The 17,828-nt window shown below is 35.7% G+C and overlaps 2 protein-coding genes across 5 annotated transcripts in view; one reads left to right on the top strand and one right to left on the bottom strand.

Moving 5' to 3' along the window:
* The window catches only part of ERO1B (endoplasmic reticulum oxidoreductase 1 beta), a 62,757-nt gene that overhangs the window by 32,988 nt on the left and 11,941 nt on the right, over window positions 1-17,828 (top strand). For both annotated transcript variants that reach the window (XM_012738288.2, XM_012738289.3), the window contains exons 6-10: window positions 3,040-3,113; window positions 9,161-9,281; window positions 9,408-9,454; window positions 12,775-12,786; window positions 15,261-15,287. In XM_012738288.2, the coding sequence (XP_012593742.1) occupies window positions 3,040-3,113; window positions 9,161-9,281; window positions 9,408-9,454; window positions 12,775-12,786; window positions 15,261-15,287 (281 nt within the window). The remainder of the gene's footprint in view (window positions 1-3,039; window positions 3,114-9,160; window positions 9,282-9,407; window positions 9,455-12,774; window positions 12,787-15,260; window positions 15,288-17,828) is intronic.
* GPR137B (G protein-coupled receptor 137B) overlaps window positions 5,441-17,828 on the bottom strand; it is a 79,005-nt gene continuing 66,617 nt past the window's right edge. For 2 of the 3 annotated variants that reach the window (XR_012913552.1, XM_075995491.1), the window contains one exon: window positions 5,441-6,833. Coding sequence is in view for 1 of the 3 variants with exons in the window: in XM_075995491.1 (XP_075851606.1) it covers window positions 6,788-6,833 (46 nt within the window). In the remaining 2 variants the exon portion in view is untranslated. Of the gene's footprint in view, window positions 6,834-9,180; window positions 9,261-17,828 lie in introns of those variants that run through there. The other variant, XR_012913551.1, reaches the window with a different exon arrangement.

The following is a 17,828-nucleotide window of genomic DNA, read 5'->3' as shown; positions in this document are numbered from 1 at the left end:
TCTCCTTTCGCTGCTTGTTTCCCAGTTTGAAGACTCCTACTTTAACCTCATAGCACCATCTTGACAGGAAGCACTGGGTTAAGCCCAAGAAATTCTTACGTAAATATTAGGTCATTAAGTATGAAATGCCCAATTTCCTTAAGTACTAAGTTTGACAGTAGATATCTCTGACATTTCACTTTGACACTGCTTTTTTTTCCTTATTGTGAAGGTACATCCTTAGTCTTTCAAATGCACATTTTGGCTTGTGATTATTTTTCACATTTTTTAAGAGCAATTTTTGTGAAACCATGGATAAGTCAAAAATTCGTGTTATTTTTTAATATGAGCTCCATCGTGGAGCCAGTGAAGTGCAGACATCTCAAAATATCATTGAAGTGTTTGGGAAGGATGTGGCTAATCGACACACAGGATGTTGATGGTTTGAGAATTTTGATTCTGGTGATTTTAATTTTGAAAGTGAGCCATGTTGGTAACTCAAAACCAAGGTATATAATGATGAGCTGAAAGCTGTCGTAGAAGCAGATTCATCTGAGTTAGCAGCAAGGTTACTATTCCAACAGTATTGGACCATTTGAAACAAATTGGCAAGGTAAAGAAGCTGGACAGATGGGTAGTGCATGAATTAAATGAGCATCAGGAGAGAAATCATCTCAAAGCTTTCCTTTAAGCCTTTCTTTCTTTGCTGATACAACATAAAGGCAAACAATTTCTATACCATATTGTTATGTGTGATGAAAAATAGACTCTTTTTGACAATTGCAAGCAGTCAGCACAATGGTTGGATAAAGATGAAGTGCCAAAACACAGTCCAAAACTAAATATTCATCAAGAAAAGTTAATGGTGTCTATTTGGTGGTCCAGCACTGGTATTATCTGCTACGGTTTCATGTCAGTCCGTTACAGCGGACATGTACTGCAACGAATTGGACAAAATGATGAGGATGCTTGTGATTAAGCAGCTGAGATTGGTCAGTAGAAACAGGTTAAGCCTCTTGCAAGACCACATGTCTCAAAAACAATGCTGCTCAAACTACAGAGGCTGGACTTGGAAACTCTCTGTCATCCACTGTATTCACCAGACCTTGCTCCAACTGACTACCACTTCTTCCAGGCTTTAGACCACTTCTTGCAAGGAAAAATATTCAATTCTCAACAATCTGTGGAAAATGCCATTTGTGGTTTCATCACTACTAGCTCTCCAGGTTTCTTTGCTGCTGGCATAAACAAGCTACCATTAAGATGGCAAAACTAGCCGGGCGCGGTGGCTCACGCCTGTAATCCTAGCTCTCTGGGAGGCTGAGGCGGGCGGATTGCTCGAGGTCAGGAGTTCGAAACCAGCCTGAGCAAGAGTGAGACCCCGTCTCTACTATAAATAGAAAGAAATTAATTGGCCAACTAATATATATACAAAAAATTAGCCGGGCATGGTGGCGAATGCCTGTAGTCCCAGCTACTTGGGAGGCTGAGGCAGCAGGATTGCTTGAGCCAGGAGTTTGAGGTTGCTGTGAGCTAGGCTGACGCCACGGCACTCACTCTAGCCTGGGCAACAAAGCGAGACTCTGTCTCAAAAAAAAAAAAAAAAAAAAAAAAAAAAAAAGATGGCAAAACTGTGCCAGGAGTTTAGGCACATACTTTGATTGATTGTACTGCTTCTTTTTTGAAATATAATAAACTGAACTTTTGCTTGAAAATTGGACATTTCATATTAATGACCTTTGTATCCATCCCCAAAATGACTTTTGGAAAAACTAGACTAGATGACCTCCAAGGTCCCTTCTAACTCATTTATCAATCAGACTGGGCCAGCTCTGTTAGCATTAGATGCACAATCAGTATCTTTTCCCCTACCATGGCTTTAGGTAGAAGTTAGATGAAATAATCGGCAAAACCTTTTCAAAGGAGGATGCTCAAAGAAAAATGTTCCTTGAGTCATATTATAAGCAAGAAGATAGGAATTTATATCACAGTTGATTTGTTCTTCACTATTTTCAACATAAGCTCTATCTTATTAAACACAACTGTAGTTATGTCACTTTAGCTTTAACTAGATTTTAGGCATTCTTGTTTATGGCATCTTATATTTCAACTGAGTCAATGGATAGAAATTTTTCCATTAACTTTTACTGTTTAAGTCAGTTATATATTCCCATTGGGAAAAAATTCCAAAGTAAATTGAATTGGGAAAATGCATTGATAAAGTTTATGTAGAGCAGCATCCAGCCTTATATACTTCTTTGTAGTGCTTATGTTATGTAGCAGTATTTCAAATACCAAATAAATTCTTAACTGTGACAGTACTGCATTCAGGAATTACCTGATTTGTACTTGGTACACAAACAGTATTTGTATCCTGTTTTTTCCTTTTGTGTAATAAAGGTAGGAAAATGCTTCCCTGATAGATGCTGCCATCATATATCAAGACAGAGAAGGCCTGAATGTAGGTTAAAGTGGATGTAGATCAAAGTTATTTTAATGAATGTAGTTATTTCTTATCAGTTCTTCAAGTTAGAAATCTTGATCACAGATTTTGTTAAATGTGAGGTAGGATGTAAGTGGCATTGGTGTAACCAGTGAATACCACATTGGAGGGAAGATAATAGAAATGGTGTTCTTGGTATTTTGGATCCTATAAGTGTAGGAGCAATTTAAATTAAGAGAATTCTAGAAGTAAACTTAATTCCTACTTCAAAAAGAAATATAAACATTATTACAACTTCTAAGTCAATTGAAAAGGCCAGCTTGATTTTTGTGTTTAACTACATGTTATATGTATTTGTAAATTCTAGTCAAAATTATTGGACTAGGGCTAATAATTTTAGTGTAGTTAAGAAATATAAATCACTCATGGGAGTTAATACATGCTTTTCACATAACTTGTTTTTATCATTCCTTATGTAATCACTAATAATGGAATTTGTGATATCATCTAATAAATAAGTGATCTCAGATTATCTATTTTAATTACACCAGAATAGAATGTTAAAATTTTCAACTCCAAATTTAATCATTTTTCTTTTTTATTCCTCCTTCCCATAGTAATCAAAGCAAAGAAGCTTTCATTGACTGGGCAAGATATGATGATTCACAGGATCACTTTTGTGAACTTGATGGTAATAAAATTAAACTATTGTAATTATTTTAACTTTAACCCTTTTAAAGACAGTTAAATCAATGAAAATATAATCTGAGTCAATAGCTTTAATACTGGGTTTTTGCTGTGCAGTTTTATTCTTCATAATGGCATTTATTGAGAGCCTGTGTCCCAGGCCCTGTGTGAGGTGCCTTAAATACATTGTTTCTAATCTTTGCAGCTACCTTAATATGTGTATATTATTTCATATGTGAGAAAACTGAGTCTCAGAAAGACTAAGTAACTTGCCCAAGATTACACAGGACCTTCTATTGAAGCTACTTAGTTACAGGTCTGTGAACATATTATAAAAATGTTTACACTGGAGTTTGCTGTAGGTCCTAACAAGCTCATGTGAAGATGCCTTCCAATACTGGAGAGGACTCTTAATTCTACTTCCCCACAGCCCTCTTTCCCAGAGTCCCCTGGAGTGATACAAAGACTGTGCACTTTCCACCAGAGTAACTACAACTTCTCTTAACAGAAGATAATTGCAGTGACTCCATTTTTATCTATAGTATAATATTCCCAAAGATTGTGCTGAGTAGGCTGAAATCATTCATTTGGCCTCCCTTTGCCTTTTATCTTGGTATTTTTGGTGGTGGAAAAAACAATTTGGGGTTCTGGCATGCATATTTGGAAACAGCAGTTCTTCTGAACTCTTCATTTTATCTAAATTGATCATACTGTTTTCTAAAGGTTTAAAAAATGATTTACAGGTAGAATTGTGCTATTAATCCAGACTATAATGGAATAAGTTACAGTAAGCTTCTAGTAGAATGGTAAATTGAGAATAATGTCAAGAGGTGGAAGGTTATCATGGTTTATATGGTTTTAGCAAGGAAATTTTTAAGAAATCTGAGCAAGAATTTACTACTGGGCAATTAATGATATAGCCACCTTATGATATTTAGAATTGGCGAAGGTTTTATCAAAGCAAGCCATTGTACTTCTGCTTACTCTTTCATTTGCTCTTTGGTTTTCATTCCCATTATATTTGAGTGCCTAACACTCATAATTACTTCTTTCCAATTTCTCATTATACCGCTTTGATTAAAGTAAAAAATTCATAGTGCTTATTTAATAGGTTTTTAGATTAATAAATCATTTCTGTAATATTTTATTGCTATAGTAAATAGGTATTTAATAAAAAATATTACTCAATTGCAGAGGTTATAAATAAAATGATATGCCATATAACTATAAGTAGGGTTAACTATTTTTTAAAACATTAGTTTCTTAAATTGTAAAAGTGGGAGTGATGTCATAAAAGTTTATATAAAATCATCCTTTAAGTTTTTAGAATTATATTTAAAATAATCAATTTTTCTCTTTAAGGTAATTCTTAGACATATAAAACCATGGTACTTACTAATTGGATTGCCACTACTTTTAGTTCCATTGATTTATACCTATAATATTTTTTTAATCATCACTGTCAGGGTAGCTATAGAGTCATTATTTAGCTATTCCTATTATCTAAATTCAGTAGATTTGAAAAAAATCGAAAGAATATTCACCCCAGTTTATTAGGGAATATATCTGTATACCCCTGCTCCCTACTGTTTTGTTTTTGATTTTGTCTTTATTTGAATGAAAGATGATCCCTATAGAATAATTTAGCTGCTTGATATGCTTTAAGGTAAGCTGCCTTCCTTACCCTGCCCTATTTTTTACTGTCTTTTTTTTTTTTTTTTTTTTTTTTTTTTTGAGGCAGAGTCTCACTTTGTTGCCCAGGCTAGAGTTCCATGGCATCAGCCTAGCTCACAGCAACCTCAAACTCCTGGGCTCAAGCGATCCTTTTGCCTCAGCCTCCCTAGTAGCTGGGACTACAGGCATGCACCACCATGCCTGGCTAATTTTTTCTATATATATTAGTTGACCAATTAATTTCTTTCTATTTATAGTAGAGCTGGGGTCTTGCTCTTGCTCAGGCTGGTTTTGAACTCCTGACCTTGAGCAATCCGCCTGCCTGGGCCTCCCAGATTGCTAGGATTATAGGCGTGAACCACCACACCCGGTCTTTACTGTCTTTATGCATGGATTGCTTCTTCCTTTGGTTCATATTTCTGCTCAAATGTCACCTCATCAGAGAAGCCTGCTCTTACCTTCCTATATAAAATAGTAACCACTATCACTCTGTGTCCCTTTGCACTGCAGGTTTCCACCCCACCCCATCCCCTGCACTCCTCCTTCAGTACTAACAACTACCTGACAGCAGTGTATAGTATATTATTTAGTTTATTGGTTTGTTGTCTGTCTTCTCCAACTAGATTGTGAGCTACTTGAGGGGAAGGTAGTATCTTTTTGTATCCTTCCTGTTTCCCTAGTGCCTGAACAGTGCCTGGACATGGTAGATATTTAATTAATATTTGCTGAATGAAGTACTTGGTTCATAAATAGCCTAGATAGCCTGATAGATTACTTTTATTTTGTCCCTTAAAATATGTTCATTAATAATTTAAGATGTTTAAAACAGCAGTTTCTAAATTTGGCTGTGTATCAAAATTACTTGAGAGCTTTATAAACTGTAGATTCTCCTCAACTGTGTAAATCATGTTTTAATATTAGTGGCAATTTGGAATAGGGTCACTGATGGGAGGCTGTATGTTAAATCCTGAGTCCATAATATTAATATAATACTTTTTATCTGTGACCATAAGCAAAAAGCCTGCACACTAAGAGATGGCCTTCATTACCATTATGTTTTAAGGGAGATATAGGGTTAGGAGGCAGGGATAAATGTGTAGCATCCTGGAAAATGTGGTGTGACCTCATAACCCTAATGTTAAATTAGGACTGTGAAAAGAAAATTTGGTTGGGAAAATTGGTATACTTGAGGAGGAGTCAAATGACTTTAGTTCAACTTAATGAATTCCCAGGAATTTAGATTCAGTGGTAATTGTTTGAATCCTTAGGTAGTAGTTAGCATGGTCAAATGGAAAGAACAGCTTTGGAATAGCTTCATAGAGGGAGGAAGAAGAGGAAACTTTTGGTGGGAGGAAGTAGGAGGCGTCCAGAGAGAATTATCTGGATAAATGATGCAGCTGTACAAATGGAAAGAAGTTATAAGTTAGGAACAAATTAAAATCAGTGTCACAGGTGATGGGGTAAGGATGGGCACTAGCACTAGTGTGTTTGCAGGGACCTCAACCTGTATTTCTCCCACCAGTGTTGCTCACCCTGGATGTCTGGAAAGCAGTGTAGATCAGCACTTGACAAGCTTTTTCAGTAAATGGACAAACAGTAAATATTTTAGGCTTTGTGGACTATACAGTTTCCGTTGCAACTACTCAACTCTGCTGTTATAGTGTAAATGCAGTACATAAGCAAATGAACATGGCTGTGTTCCAAGAAAACTTTATTTACAAATATAGGCAGTGGGCCAGATTTGGTCCATGAGTTATAGTTTATAAACTATATAAGTTTGTATAGGTTAACAAAACCCACCATTTTGTGATTTGAAAAAATATTAAAAAGATTTTTAAAAAAATAACTGTTGATTGAATTAAAGATATAAACATTAAGAGCGCTGAAAATATGAATTTTGCTTAAGAAAGGCATTATAAAAACCAGCATCATTGAGCCAGGTGTGGTGGTGCACCTCTGTAGTTCCAGCTCCTTGGGATGCTGAGGTAGATGGATTGCTTGAACCTAGGAGTTGAAATCCAGCTTGGGCAACATAGCAAGACCCCTGCCTCTGAAAAAAAAAAAAAAAGTTAAAAACCCTGATAAAATTGATTTTACTATCAATGTGTACATATATATGCATCAGAAAAAATATATTTATGTGATATTTAATGTTTGTTTAGTTTATATAATTGAATCAATTTTGCAAATGAATTTATTCAAAAACAGCTCAAATAAATTAAACAAATTAATGAATTTTAACTTTTTATTGTATTTTTACTAAAAGCCATACTTTTAATAACTTCATACTTTGAATTTTATTTTTAAATCAAAGTTTAAAAAACTACTGTTTTAGTCCTGAATCAATCTGTGTTCTTGGACAGTTTTTGTTTATCCATCTGTAAATTGTTTTCTTTGCCTTATTTTGTATAGTTGAATATCTTTATCATTTAAGGGCTAGAAACAGAGCTAATATTTTTTTTTTTTTTTTTTTGAGACAGAGTCTCGCTTTGTTGTCTAGGCTAGAGTGAGTGCCGTGGCGTCGGCCTAGCTCACAGCAACCTCAAACTCCTGGGCTCAAGCGATCCTTCTGTCTCAGCCTCCCAAGTAGCTGGGACTACAGGCATGAGCCACCATGCCCGGCTAATTTTTTTCTATATATATTAGTTGGCCAATTAGTTTCTTTCTATTTATAGTAGAGACGGGGTCTTGCTCTTGCTCAGGCTGGTTTCGAACTCCCAACCTCGAGCAATCCGCCCGCCTCGGCCTCCCAGAGAGCTAGGATTACAGGCGTGAGCCACCGCGCCTGGCCTAATATTCTTAAAGTCTGCTAAATCATGTTTCCATTTTCTGTAAGTTATATACAACCCTTGTAATAATAGCAAGTTGTTAATTATCTTTGTACTTTGCCTACATCATGAAAGTACCAGGTAATTCTTGGAAAGCATGAATCAAGATGCTATTTTCCCTTTATGACTATGGATAATCCCAACCTTTGATCATTGAATGTCCAGTGAATGTTGTTCACTGATAGGAATATATACCATCAGGTAATGAAAGGAAGAGGGACATTTAATAATCATATTTGCACCCTTGTTTTAAACTAGGTGCAATTGATTTAATCTCATGACAACAAAAGGTAGTAAGCAAATAAATTAAGGAATACATCTGTGAAACATACAGAGCACTTGAACTTATATGTATTATGATCATACATTTGTGAATCACAGTCATTATAATTTTTCTTTTGTTATGAAAGCATGTGTTTCCCATTTCTACCTAGACCGTGCAGAACAATAATTAAGACCATTTTTCTTTTATCTTTTGTATTCCTCAGAGATCTCTATTAAAATGTCCAAATGGTAGAGATCTAGTAAATACTCATGTGAGTTTCAACGTGCAATAGAGTTATTTTAAATATTTCAAAAAGTTTTTGAAAGTTGTGCCAACTATATTAGAGAGTGAAAAAAAACACTTCAATAGGCCGGGCGCGGTGGCTCACGCCTGTAATCCCAAAACTCTGGGAGGCCGAGGCGGGTGGATTGTTCAAGGTCAGGAGTTCAAAACCAGCCTGAGCGAGACCCCGTCTCTACCATAAAAATAGAAAGAAATTAATTGGCCAACTAATATATATAATATAAAAATCAGCCGGGCATGGTGACGCATGCCTGTGGTCCCAGCTACTCGGGAGGCTGAGGCAGGAGGATGGCTTGAGCCCAGGAGTTTGAGGTTGCTGTGAGCTAGGCTGACGCCACGGCACTCACTCTAGCCTAGGCAAGAAAGCGAGACTCTGTCTCAAAAAAAACCCAAAAAACACTTCAATATGTTAACATTGGTAAAAGTAAGTAATATGTATTTTTTAAACTAGAGCATTGTATAGCTTTATGAATAATCAGATTTGAATCACAAAGTTATTGAGCCATTTACTTCCTAAGTCCAAGTAAAGAGTAGCAGAGAAATCTCCATTTTAATACAATATATGTTAACAAAATGTTTGCAAGCATGTGGTTAGGTAGGTATATGCTTAGAGAGGAAATTGAATATAATATTAAAGCAGGTTATCATTCTGTTAGGTCCTTTCAATCCTGGGTGGTTAAAAATTAAGAAATGATTTAATTTAGTCTTTAATAAGGTGAGGGATGTTACATTTACTTAAAAGAGCACTGAGTTTCCAATGGAAGGGGAATAGTTGTGTTTTTTTCTCTCTGAAGTAATTTTTCCAAGTTACTATGAATCCTGGGTCAAGTACGCTCACAAGTATGCTAACCACTATACATTGAAATTGGAGATTACTTGAAAAGACATAGCATTTCTTTTACCTAGTCCTATTTGCTTTGTAACACTGTCTCAGATAAATGGTGAAATGTGGATGGTTTTTATGAATTGTTTCTTATTCAGATGAGAGATCTCCAGCTGCTCAATATGTAGACCTGTTGCTGAACCCAGAGCGCTACACCGGCTACAAAGGGACCTCGGCATGGAGAGTGTGGAACAGCATCTATGAAGAAAACTGTTTCAAGTAACTGGAGGGGCTGGGGCAGGAGGAGTAAAGGGAAGGTGGGGAAAGGGAGTATTTTTGTTGGGAAGATAATTATATATAAAAGTCAAACCATTTTACGTTTGGGTGTTCTGCTTTCTTTTTCAGGCCTCGGTCTGTTTATCGTCCTTTAAATCCTCTGGCACCTAGCCGCGGTAGGTGTTTTATACATACACATACATTCGCATGCTTTTTAGATATTGTTTGCAAATTATCTTTGCAACTAAACTTTATACTGAAAAGATTTTCAACTATTTTATATTTTCTTAATTTGATCAACAGAAGAATAAGATTCCTAGTCAAATCTCAAGATTTGTTTTATATAACTGCTATCATTTATCAAGTACCTGCTATATGCTAAACTATAGAAGCTTTTTTTTTTCTAAAGGGCTTTTTGTTGGCCTTATAAAGTCAACCTGATTCCTCAAAGCAGTCTAGGAATATTTGAAAATATGCTATTTCAGTCAAAGCCTTGGTAAAATAATCCAGCATCTTTAATTCTGTCCTGAGTCTCTCCCATTGAGATCGGGGAGACAACTGAGCTGTGAGCGGGCTTGTGCAGACCTCAGTATGTTGGCCTCCCATCACAACAGGGGTCTCTTCATGGTCGCCATTTCTTAACACTTCCCAACTTCTGTGGTGTCCCGGCATCCTCCCTCTGGATCTTTCAGTACCTCTAAGTCACAGGGCCACGGAGGCTGTTGGCATTCACTTGGGCTTCCCGGAGCGAAAGAGAAAGAGCAGTAGAGAGGACTGAGCTTGGCAGGCTGGTGAGAGACACAAAGCCCCAGATTGTGGGAGCCTCACCCTCCTGCTGCTGTGCCTAATTGGACAGTTGCTACCCCAGTGCCCCTGATTACCTAAACTAGAAGCTTTATGTAAAATAAATTATAACATGTGAGTAATCCATATATATCAGAGATTTCCTGGGGACCTCTTAAGAATCTGGATGCCTAGGCCCTACCCACATAATTCAATCAAAATCCTTAGGATAAGCACCCAGGCATTGGCTTTTTTTGAACTCTTTAGATGGTTCCAGTATGCAGCCAAGTTTGAGAACCAATGGCTTATACCAGTGCTTCTGAAACTTCAGTGTGTATACAAATCACCTAGAAGACTTAACACACAGGTTCTGATTCTGTAGGTCTTGGGTGAGGCCCAGGATTCTGACAAGCTCTGGGTGCTACCGAGGATGCTGACCCATGTCCCATACTTTGAGTAGAAAGAATGTGGAGAAGTTTCAGAAACTTAGGCTGCCTTCAGCGCTACTCTATAGGGCACTGTCCAGTAAAGTAGGCAGTTACCACATGGGGCTCCCGAGCACATGAAATGTGGCCAATGTGAAACTGATTTTTAAATTTTATTTAATTTTAGTTCATTTAAATTTAAAAACTGAAGCAGTGTAAAATATTATTGCCACTGAACAGAACTTTATTGTTTTGGAAAGATTAACTCTTGCATCATGTACGTTGTAGGACGTGTATATGTTGTACTTTTAATTTTGAATTGCATATGTGGCTGGCATTATATTTCAATGGGACAACATTGGTGTAGTCAGTTAGGCACATCTTCATTCTAGTCTCAGTGAGGAACTGAACCTAGGAATAACTCTGTAATTGACCTACTATTCCAATGTTTTTTTAGACCAGGATTGGTTTAAGAAATTGAATTTCCTGGTCTAAATTTGTATCTTTAGGCCTTCTGAGAACCCAGTAGACTTGGAAGGGTTGAATGCATAGACTGCTTTTACATGCTCACTCTATTACAATGTGGTAAATATTCTTCTTCCTCAAACTGATTTTGAAACTGGAGAAGGGAATTTGATAATGAAAAAGATGTGTGGCTTCTTATCCTTTGTCTCTTTTACTACTTTTACCTCATAACTTTTCTATTTTCAACTTAAATGTTTTAATTACATAAAATTTTATAAAAATTGAAGCAATATAGAAGTTATATGAAGTCAAAAGGGAATGCTGTTCCCCCACCCCAAATTTCTGTTCCATAGTACAGAGTTTGGAAGATATTCTTCCAGACCTTTGCTATGGTCAGTTACTTTTAAAGTAGAAAATACTTTTGTTCACTTAATAAAACCCTGGAGTTGTAGGAACACTTCACTCCCATGTTATGATAAATTAGAGACATGAAACTGCTGGAAAGATGAGGAGAGGAAGGAAATCACTATGTAGAAAAAGATGGAGGGAAGAGGAGAAAAGAAGAAAACAAACTATAAAAGAAAGACGAAAGACAAAGTAAGCAGAAAGAGAATGGGCCCTAGCTGTTATAGGAGTACTCCATAAAGTAATTAAATAGGTCTTACTGATGCTACTTACATCCTGTCTCCATTGAAATTGTTGATTAACAGCTCTTTCAGTCTTTTTTTTTTTTTTTTTTTACATACAGGGTCTTGCTCTGTAGGCCAGTCTGGAGTGCAGTGGTGTGATCATAGCTCACTGCAGCCTTGAACTCCTGGCCTCAAGTGATCCTCCCACCTCTGCCTCCCAAAGTGCTGGGGTTATAGGCATGAGCCACTGTGCCTGGCCCAGGTTTTGTTTTTTTTTAAGTCAGAGTCTCACTCTTTTGCCCAGGCTAAAGTACCATGGCACCAACCTAGCTCACCAGCAACTTCAAACTCCCAGGCTCAAGTGATCCTATTGCCTCAGCCTCCTGAGTAGCTGGAACTACAGGCATGCACCACCATGCCTGGCTAATTTTTTATATATGTTTTTAGTTGGCCAACTAATTTCTTTCTATTTTTAGTAGAGATGGGGTCTCCCTCTTGCTCAGGCTGGTTTCAAACTCCTGACCTTGAACAATCTGCCCACCTCGGCCTCCCAGAGAGCTAGGATGGCCCCAGGTCTTAACTGTGTTTCTTCTATGCGATTCTTAAATTATAAGAGTTAGGCTTCTACAACTATTTTTCCAACAGTTTTTGAGCAACACAACCTTTTTTCCAAAAATGAAATCTTACATCAGAATCCCACATATAAAGCTGACACAGGTGGAGCTGCTATATACAGCCCTACAGCCCAACCTTTTAGCCTGGTCCCTACCTCTAAGCAGCCCTGGGGCCAGCACCACAGTGAGGGTTCATTGATTACAGTTTAGGAAGTACTCTTACTATCTGTGCTGAAGAGCAGTAATTGAAAGGAGAAAAATATTCTAGCATGGAGACAAAAATGTTCAGAGAGGGTTGTGTACATAAAGATTAAAGGAACAACTTTGTATATTTGCTAATTTTTGAAACTAGTGGTTTTTATGATTATTTTTAGTTGCTTTCTGATACTATGTATTGCATCAAACATAGGTACAAATCTTATACTCTTAAGAGGCCTCATTTTTAGGATGACTACACTCTGACCAAGGTTCATGAATATAATTAATAGTTTAACAGTTTTAATTCCATATTAAAATATATAAGATTGGAATCTCAGCTATTTAAAACATTTTCTAAAATCTTTTCTATTTTCTCTTTTAGGTGAAGATAATGGTGAGTTGAAACTCTTATGTTTGTGTTTGCTTTAAGTGTACAGGAAATGTTTACAATGATCAAAATTTGATATTTCCTCTATGTAATTCAAAAGAAAGTTTCCAGAAAATAACTACCAATCAATGGTGACAAATACAGATTATTTTTTATAATATAAAGTTACACGTTTAAAAAAGTGTAAAGACCACTTTACCTAAATGTGTAGTTTGGAAAACCAAGTTCACATTCCAAATTTCCCATTTTTCTGATCATTATCTATTTGAATATATTCTGAGGAAATGGAGAAAAGTTAAGATAGTTTTATCAGATAATTTGTCTTGTGAGCTCTTTATTTTCTTATTGACTTTGAAATTTATAACCTCAGTTATCAATGTAATACTTAATCTGAAGACGAACTTATCAATAATTGGTTACTTCAGGTTACTGAATGAGTATTAGTCATTAGATACCCTGAAAACAGCCAGAATAATTTATTTCAACTGGATGTTTACTATCTTTGTTCAAGGGCACTGTGATCTATTGCACTGTGCAAGGTAGGATGTATAAAACATGATGCCTTCCCCCTAGGAGCTGACAATATATAGTGTAGTAGGAAGGAGAAGCACTATATATAAACAATGGTAACGAAGTAAAAAAATCCTCCTTAATAGTATAGACAGTAGGTGATATAGCTCCTTAGAGGTAAAACAAATCATATCTCACTGGAGTGATTTGGGAAAGCTTACTGGGGGAGGTGGCATTTGAGATGAATTTTGAATAATGGTACAGATTTAGGCCAGTAGAATTAGATAGTACATCCTAGTTGGAGGAAATAGCATGAACCTAGGAGTTGAGAAAGGAAAAGTTAGGCATGTTTGGGGAGACAGTAAGGACTACAGTCCCCAGTCCCCAACCCCTTGGGCGCTGATGGCTGACTGGGCTACAGAGCTCCACTGCCCCTACCCTCACCCAGTGGAAAAATTGTCTTCCTTGAAACTTAGGAAAGGGGTGGGGCACCACACAGCAGAAGATGAGTAGCAGCTAGCAAGTGAAGCTTCATCTGTATTTGCAGCTGCTCTACTCCCCATCTGCATCACAGCCTGAGCTCTGCCTCCCCGCCCCCCCCACTGGCATGGAAGAATTATCTTCCATAAAACTGGTCCCTGGTGCCAAAAAGGTAGGGGACCACTGGTAAGGAGACTCTTAGCAGTAGGAAAGACTGTATAGTGGTAGTTTAAATTAGAAAGATGGGTAGAGATCAAATTATTGAGGACTTTTAGAGTTAGACTTTTCCTATTGGCAGTTGAAGTTTTTTGAATAAACAACTGAGATAATGATGAATGATCCTTAGTAGATGTATGTTGAATGAATGCATCTGTAGAAAGATGTCTGTGTTTTTTGCAAAGGCGGCAAAGTAATCCCCATCATCTAATTTATCCCACAGACTCCTTACTCAGCTCATCTCTGTGTTGGGTTTCCTATAATTTCTGTCACTCTCAATTTAAAAATAATAAGAAAAGGATAGGTAACTTAGGAGGCATGTTAAACAATTTAGGTCCTTATTGACTGCCATCTTCCCCCCCCCCACACACACACACACTCAGAAGAAGAGTATTGGGTCAGGAATAATTCTTTCTTAAAAATTGAAAAATAAAAATTATTCATTTTTATTGTGTCCAACATGATGTTTTGAAATATGTTTACATTGTGGAATGGCTAAATTGAGCTAATTAATATATAAATTACCTCACAAACTTATCATTTTTGTGAAAACACTTAAAATCTCTCAGCAATTTTCAAGAGACAGTTGTTATTAACAATAGTCACCATGTTGTACAATAGATTTCTTGAACTTATTCTTCCTATGTATCTGACATTTTGTACCCTTTCACCAACATTTCCTCAGCAACAGGAATAGGTCTTATGGCATTAGCACATTGATACATCAAGCCCCCTTCCATATTCTATTCATTAACTTTTCTGAAGAATTATATTGAAAATTAAGGGGATTTTTATTGTCCCTTGAAAGTTAATACTGTTAGGTAATTAAGGAAATATACCTAGCTTTATTGTCTTAGGAAAAATGGAATAATAATTTGATTTGTATATTATAATGCACTTTTTTCCTTAAATTTTAAAAAGTACTATGGTTGTTGTCATGAAGAGCAAATTTACAATTGTTAAACTGTTTACCCCCATGCTTTTGGATAATTAAACCCTCAATGAACAAGATTTACATAATTTGAATGAAATGTTTTCTCAAAAATTTTAATAGTCAAAATATTATTTTTAAGAACATTATCTTAAAGTTACTTAAATTACTTGTGGCTTTTATTTCTAGAGTCATATGCCTATTTTTCCATTTCACCTGAAGCAATAGACATTTCTAGGAATATTACTTAATCTGTCATAATAAGAAGTATTTTATAGACCTAACTTATTCTATAAATGACTATGTAAAATATTTTAACCCAATTTTCTGTGCCTCTTTTTAGGAGAATCATTCTATACATGGCTAGAAGGTAAACTTAAAGTCTGTGTTTTAAATGCATTGGCTTTTTGTAAAAAATGTATTGTAATCAATATCTTATTAAGCATATTTAGTTTACAGACCACATTTTGTAAGTTTTATAATTATAGTACCTAGACAACTAGTTTTGACTGTATTTGAAAGAAAATAACATTTGTTTTAGGTTGTTATATTTTGGGATAAAATTGTATAAAAAGTTTGAGGATACTGGTCAGCCAAAAACTAGTGTTACATAAATACACAGGCCAGATAGTGTCATCACATGTTCACAATGGGTTCCCTGGTCTTATTTCCATTCTGTATGTAATGCTCAGCCAAACCACTTTTCTAGTAACCAGTATGCAAATCTCTTTTTAAAGCAGAGATGTTCCTTTTAGAAGGAAGTACATTTTATAGAAAAAAATGAGGGAAGATAAATTTGATTTTAAAAGGTTCTAACCATGTTTGCCTGAGTTAATATAGTCTAAACTTGTCTAATTAAAAGATAAAGCAACACAGATCCTAATGTTTTAGGTACTTTTGCATTCTTGTACTTCCAGTGTTGAAAATAGAAAATGTTATTAATGGAAAGCTTAAGTGTTCTAGGATTTTAACAAATTTAGGTTAATAACTGAATATATGGTGCTTTAAAAAATTTACTTTACCAAATTACCATTAGTTTGTGAAACTAAAAGTTAAAATATATTAGTGAAAGATAAGCAAGTTGAATGATAAAATTGATATTTCATAGCCATAACTTATAGGAACTCTACAGAGTTAAACTAAATTGTTAATTCTATTTTATCTTTGTTAATTGGTCATGTTATCTTATGAACATGATTTTTATTTGTTTTTAATGAACTATGTGTATATATTAGCCATTATGAAAATGACCATTATTGATGTGCAAATACTGTTGACAGTAATGTTAAAAAATGGCCTGTGTAGAAGATGCTTAGCTTTAATTATTAAGCTCTATTCTAAAGATACAAATTGTGGAAAGCAGCTTTTAGGTTACAAGAGGTAGTCTGAGCTTTGCTTGGCCTACTGTCCCTTCTCTAGTCTTCAGCCATTTTATTGGGCATAAGTACTGCTTATAGAGATGTACACTGGAAATAAAAGAAAGTAAACTTCAATTCTGATCATTTTGCCTACTTGATAAAAGATCTGATGAACAGTTTTACTAGAGAAGCTAGTACTTAATGTTTTATTAAATTTATTCATATTATTTGTATCTTATTGTAAACATTCAGAATTAGTCATATACTTTTAGGAGGAAGCTACAAAATAGAATTTAATTTCTATCTTTTTGTCCCCATTGATGACAGTTTGAATTATTCTAGCAAGAATTCTGAATTAGGGAATGAGATCTCAAAACAATTATTTTTTCTTATTAGAGGCTACTTATTTCAGAACCATCCATAGTAGGACATAAAAAGAGAGTAAATTAATCTAAAAGATCTTGAACAGCTGCAAAGTAAGTCACATAAATAATCTTACATTAACACCCGCCAGTGGCTCACACCTGTAATCCTAGCACTTTGGGAGGCCGAGGCAGGCAAATTGCTCAAGGTCAGGAGTTCCAAACCAGCCTGAGCAAGAGCGAGACCCCATCTCTACTATAAATAGAAAGAAATTAATTGGCCAACTAATATATATAGAAAAAAATTAGCCAGGCATGGTGGTGCATGCCTGTAGTCCCAGCTACTCAGGAGGCTGATACAGCAGGATTGCTTGAGCCCAGGAGTTTGAGGTTGCTGTGAGCTAGGCTGACGTCATGGCACTCACTCTAGCCTGGGCAACAAAGTGAGACTCTGTCTAAAAAATAATAATAATAATAATAATCTTACATTAAAAAATCCCTCAGCATATAAATGAAGACAGTATCTTACTTTCCACTATTGAAGCCTATCTCCCTCCCCCTATGGAGAGTGTTAAAAAACAAACAGAAAAAATTGTTGGATGGTAAAAAGAGGAAAAAGCTAATTGCTCTGCATCTAGTGACTTCTTAAAACTTACTTTTCTGCATTTTTATTTATTTTAAAATTTCCTATAAAGAATATTTTTCTAAAAAATTTTTTTACTGTGGTAAACATAAAATTGACCATCTTAATTATTTTTAAGTTTACTATGTAGTGATATTAAGTATATTCACAATCTGTTAGTATTATAAGAGAAAATTTTTAAAAATGGAGGCAGGGGTAGGATAGGATGGTGAGATTATCTTGACCTCTGTCACAAGTTTTGAGCAAAAGCCTGTGTGGGTTAAGAAGGCTGCATAAAATAATCTTCCTTCATTTATCCTGAATTCCATCTCATATGATACTACTCAAACAATATTAATAAATAGTCCACATACATTTTTTTATTAGTTGAAATTCCTAGATATCTGTTTACCACGTTTCAGCTCCTTGCAAGTGGAATATGTAGGTAAATGAAATTAGAGACGTCCAGGGCAGAGAGTTAGTAAGACCCTTCTTTCTCCACTGTCAAGTAGGCTCAACAAAAGAACACATACAGAGAAGGAAAAGGAGAACCAGCTATTAAGTCAAAG

This window comes from Microcebus murinus, chromosome 19, assembly GCF_040939455.1.
Source record: "Microcebus murinus isolate Inina chromosome 19, M.murinus_Inina_mat1.0, whole genome shotgun sequence".
In the NCBI taxonomy this organism is placed as follows: Eukaryota; Metazoa; Chordata; class Mammalia; order Primates; family Cheirogaleidae; genus Microcebus; species Microcebus murinus.
This window is presented reverse-complemented; position numbering and strand designations above follow the sequence as displayed.